At 39.3% G+C, this 5,409-nt stretch overlaps 1 protein-coding gene across 1 annotated transcript; it reads right to left on the bottom strand.

Moving 5' to 3' along the window:
• Positions 1–816: 816 nt before the first annotated feature.
• Positions 817–5,196, bottom strand: LOC110927083 (general transcription factor IIH subunit 2). Its single transcript, XM_022170683.2, has 4 exons — positions 4,832–5,196; positions 2,620–3,081; positions 1,735–2,107; positions 817–1,162 (listed from the first exon to the last, which is right to left on the bottom strand). The coding sequence occupies exons 1-4, from the start codon at positions 5,114–5,116 to the stop codon at positions 1,026–1,028; spliced, it is 1,257 nt and encodes a 418-aa protein (XP_022026375.1). The 5' UTR covers positions 5,117–5,196; the 3' UTR covers positions 817–1,025.
• Between the last annotated feature and the right edge of the window lie 213 nt (positions 5,197–5,409).

Here is a 5,409-nt window from a genome sequence, read left to right as displayed (position 1 = left end):
TACCTTTTTGGTAGCAAAATAGTTTTTAAATGTCATTTGCTTAAACTATGGTTTCAAAAAGCATGACCTGCATCGAGGCAATAGGGTCTCTCCGGAGCTGACGCTCAAGAGAACGCCCATGCGTAAGCGAGGTGCAAAGTTTTTTATAGAATTGTTTTTTTTTTTTTTTTAATTTCTCATAGGTTTTTGTCTCGTACCAAAAACTTGGATAGAAATAACTTGCTTATATGATTTTATAATACATATATAAATAGTTTCTATGTACAACTTAAAAGGCTACATGTACAATCTTGTGAAGCAATAAAAAAATGCTTGTGTACAAGAGGCGTGTCTCGCATCTGCATTTCGAGCTGTTTCAACCTGCGCTCTGTGCATGTCCATCGCCTTAAAAGAGTCGCAAGTGAGTGCCCCATCGCCTTGAAAGAGTCGCAAGTAAAATCCATTAGAGCTTCTCTAATAAGTTTGATTTTGAGGGTCCTAAAAAACATGCACATATGACGCTTTCATAGCTCGACCCCCTCTCCGTTCACGTACTCGGTTTTGGGTGTCATCTCTAAAATCACATAAAACCCAAACAATTGGGGGTTTAAAATTCTGAAAGAACTACAATGTTTTGAAAACCCAATTGGCGATTCATTGATGGTCAGCAACTGAGGGAAGAAAGCATCAACTATTCTTTATCCGTTTTGCTCGATTTCACTCAAAATCAGCCTGTTCATTTGTACCTAGTTTATGAGCTCGTGCTCGGTTGGTTTAGCTTGATTGGTCCGGTTTTCAAAACACTAATAAAATTTCTGGTTCTCAAAAACATACATCTTTAGAAACTCAACGAAATCTTTCGTCTAAATAAATATAACAAAGAAAAAAAGTAAAAATCCCTTGTTCTTCTGGATCAAAATCCTATCAGTAACCATGCTTACAAGTTACACGATATAAAGAACGGTTCAGAAGGCAGCATATAAGAACAACAAACAAAATGGAATACACAAATTTCATGCATCATTTCTCCGGTTTTAAAACTAAAATCAATTAACCGATTTGGAGTCTCGTAAGCTTTCGCACCCCGGACAGTTATGCAAACTCTCATGAATGTATATGTCACAATCAAGGCAAAAGAATTGTTTGCATTTAGGGCAAGTAACACAACGAACCGGCATGTTTCCTACATTACATCGTTAAACCGATCATTAAAAGAATTTAAAAAGATAATTTTTATTAAACAGCACAAAGCGGTCATGTATGGGCAAACAAACTGAATGTTCAGCGAACAATTCGTGAACCGTTCGACGGGAAGTTCGTTTGTTTACGTTCGTTTAATAAATGAACGAACAGGAACATTTCCGTACGTTTTGTTAAATGAACAAAGGCCGCGTTCGTTCATTTATGTTCGTAAACGTTCGGTAACGTGTTTGTTTATGTTCGTTTGTGTTTGATACTTCATTAGTGTTTTTAGTTTTTATTTTGTTTAAATACTTCAAAATCCTAAAAAATTAAATTTTTAATAAGTATCAGTATATGAACATAAGTTTGTGTTCATGAACGTTCGTTACCTAAAATTAACAAACGAACACGTTCATTTCCTTAGCGAACGAACACGAACACAAAATCTCGTTCGTAAGTGTTCATGAACAGTTCGTGAACACATATATTTCCTTAACAAACAAACATGAACAAGGTCTTGTTCGTGTTCATTCGGTTCGTTTGCAGCCTTAGTCATGTATGCATGCTACTCACCAGGATTCAAAAGAGACTGTTGACAACCGAAACAACTCTTCGGTCGACGATGTTGATTAGGCACAAGCATAGGGGCAACATCGTCAAAAGGTGTTACGGGAAACAAATGGTGATACGACCGTGCCAAATGTGGAGAGGAAACAAGTGTCAAACCACAAATACGACACTCGGTTGGTAGCTCACAAACACGCGCTTTGCATCTTGGACAAATGTACCCTCCGCCAAATTTAGCTTCTTTATGGCATGAACATATAGAGATAACACCCTCCGCGGCTCTTTGTGGGAATCCCATTTTTATTAAATTAGCTATAGCGAATTCCGCTATAGCTGGTGGTGGCGGCGCATGCTCTAATATTAGATCCTTTAAATGCGCCTACAAAAGAATTACGTCAAATAAGTTCTTATCCAATTTCGCTTTATAATTTAGCCGAGTAAAATGTCACTTTCGCCCTGAGGTTTGGCCAGTTTTGCGACTTTCGTCCAAAGGTTTGTTTTTTCGCATCTGGATCCAAAAGGTTTGAAGTCTTGCAAATTTCATCTGGCTCGTTAACTCCGGCCATTTTTCTCTGTTAAGGGTATTTTCGTCTTTTTTTGTTAACTTAAAGGGCAATTCGGTCTTTTCACTTTATGTACAAGCATAATGTACAAGTATTCAAAATACCCTTACTAAATAAAAAGGACGAAAAGACCCGTGACTTAACGGAGAAAAATGGATGGAGTTAACGAGCCAGATGACAATGGCAAGATTTCAAACCTTTTGGATCCAGATGTGAAAAAACAAACCTTTGGACGAAAGTCACAAAACTAGCCAAACGTCAGGGACGAAAATGACATTTTACTCTAATTTAGCCTATTAAGCATTGCAATTTCGGGTTTTGAACATACCTCATCCAAAGCAACGGAGTATAATCCTCCGGTCTCTTGGCATAAATACTTGCATATATAAATTTCCGCAGAGAGACCAATAACCGAACACCTAATCTTCGATTTCTTGCACTTCTGAATGGTCTCCATCACATCTCCGGGATCACAAGTACTCAAAGCCGAATACAAAATAATAACTTCCCGATGACCGTACGACGGGATTTGATTTAGTTGCTCGTGTACAAGTTCTAAAGCGTTTTGAAGGGACGCTTCACCCGAGCACCCGAGTTTTCCCATTAGGGCTTTGATGTGAGACTCGGGACTGCCGCCGAGATCAGTTAAGCACTGAGCGACCCCGTCTTTTATAACTACTAGACCGATTTGACTTAACGGGTTTTGGTCAAAGAACTCGCGTATGAAAGCCTCTACTTGTTTAGCAACTACCACCATTCGGCTTGGGCGTAAATCCATCTCTCCAGCTGCCTACGAGTTACCGTTCGAGGGATCATAAAACGAAAACTTGATTTAGTGAATGAGTTTATAATATTAAAAAAATCAATCAACAGTAATTAGAAACATAATTGTATATTATAACATCCAACCGAACCTTGGTTTTAAAAAGCACGAAGCGCACAAAAGCGACAAGGTCTAAAATCAAAGCGCAAAAGCGGAGGGCTTTTTTTTACGCGAGGCGCAAGGTGCTTATATTTTTATTTATTTATCCTATAGGTTTTTAGCATCCCTTACCCAAAATATAGTTATAAATAAGGTTAATATATGATTTAATGTATATATAGTGAGTATCATTGGGGAACACTAAAAAAGTGGGGAACAGTGGGGAACCGACTCAAACGAACTCCGATTGGACTCATTCCAGCGGCGTTGGAACCGGCTCGTCGAACCCTAACTAGGATCTCTTAACCCTGAACCCTAAATCATAACCCCTAAACCCTAAATATATTAGGGTTTGGCTTTTAGGGTTTAGCTTTAGGGTTTAGAGTTTAACTTTAGGGTTTAACTTTAAGGTTTAGCTTTAGGTTTAGCCTTTAGGGTTTAACTTTTAGGTTTATAGTTTAGATTTTACGGTTTAGCTTAGGTTTTAGCCTTATTTTTTAGCTTTAGGGTTTAGAGTTTAGGAGTTAGGATTTAGGGTTTAGGGTTAAGAGATCTTAGTTAGGGTTCGACGAGCCGGTTCCAACGCCGTTGGAATGAGTCCAATCGGAGTTCGTTTGAGTCGGTTCCCCGCTGTTCCCCGCTTTTTTAGTGTTCCCCAATGTATAAAACACTTAAATGTACAACCATTTAAGCTACATGTATAACACTTTAAAGCACAAAAGCACCTTCTATACAAGAAACGCGCGCCTCGGTGAGATTTTTTTTCCAAAAAAGCTCGCTTTTTGTACAGAGTTCGCCTTATGTCACACAAGGCGCAGCTCTTTGCGCCTAAGGCACGCTTTTTTAAACCAAGAACTGAACACCACAAATGTTGGCAATTAACAGCTAACCAAACACTAACATGACTTGTGTCCAGTAATCAATTCAAACCCTACCCGAATAACCTGATAACCAAACAACCTGAACCCGACAAACCCGATTGCAAAACCAATTAGTCATCAGTTACAATCATGGTTGTAAAAACCCTGACTAGCCTCCGATTAGTCGCCGATTAATCACTAGTCCCAGGTTCACCGAGTAATTTTTATCTAATCGGCTAATTAATCAGTAGGTCTACTTAAAAAAAATACATATAAAACTGAAAATTACTTATAAATCCCAATCCGATTAATCCCTAATTTTTTGTTTGAACGGCAAAGAATCTCACGTGTAAATCCACCCTGCACGGGGCTATTTTCAAGGTCGACTCCTCGACCACCATGAGACCGTGTCCCTGATGCGCGGAACCGGATGGAATTCGTAAACTCTCACACCCGTAACCCAGGATTAAAGCCCCAATTCGTCCCTTCACCCAGATGTCCCTTGAAAATGGCCCAAGCGGCAGACCCTTTGAACAACATCTGAGACCCGATTAATCCCGATTAATTGCTAGTCGGTACCCCACATGCCGACTAACGCCTAACGATTCTTACAACGTTGGTTACAATACATAAAAAAACCCAAAACCCAAATAATAAACCCTATCAATTCCCCAACTTTCGGTAAACAAGAACAACCCTATCAATCAAATTTGCCTAAAAATGTGTAAACAATAATACCCAACCAACATTATCAATACCTTAGATAGATCGATAACAAGGTAGAGATAGCGAATAAGACCCTTTTGAATACGTGAGGCGGCTGAGGCGGAGGAGAGTGAGCGGAGGCGACGGCGATACTGCGCGTGATGCAACGCTTGATTGTCGATGGGACGAAGGAGTCCAGATTCGTCTTCCTGGAGTGACTCCCATGATCTTTCATCGGCGTATGCTTTCTCCCATGCTTCGAGATCTCTCTCGTTTCCGTCTTCTTCGTCGTCGTCTTCTTCTTCGTTCACCGGCTTCCGTTTGCCGTTGTTGCTCATCGCTAATTCTTCCTCTGGTTTTGTTTTTTTTCTTTTTTTTTTTTTTTGAGGGTTTTACTCACTCATCATGAGTGTAGCAGTCACAACTCACAAGTAGAGGTGTATAAACCGCTTTTTTCTTTTTTTAGTAGAGGTGTATAAACCGTTTTTCTTTTTTCCTTTCTTTTAACGGGTTCGGTTTATTTTTGTTGGGGGCAAACCGGTTTTTTTTTTCTTTTTTCTTTTTCAAATTGGTTTGGTTTTAAAACCGGTTTCTAGGGTTCAAACCCCATACTGGTAAAACCGGTTTTTTT

The sequence above is a fragment of the Helianthus annuus genome, chromosome 2 (assembly GCF_002127325.2).
Source record: "Helianthus annuus cultivar XRQ/B chromosome 2, HanXRQr2.0-SUNRISE, whole genome shotgun sequence".
NCBI lineage: Eukaryota > Viridiplantae > Streptophyta > Magnoliopsida > Asterales > Asteraceae > Helianthus > Helianthus annuus.
Note: the sequence above shows the minus strand (reverse complement) of the source record. Positions and strands in the feature narration are given on the sequence as shown.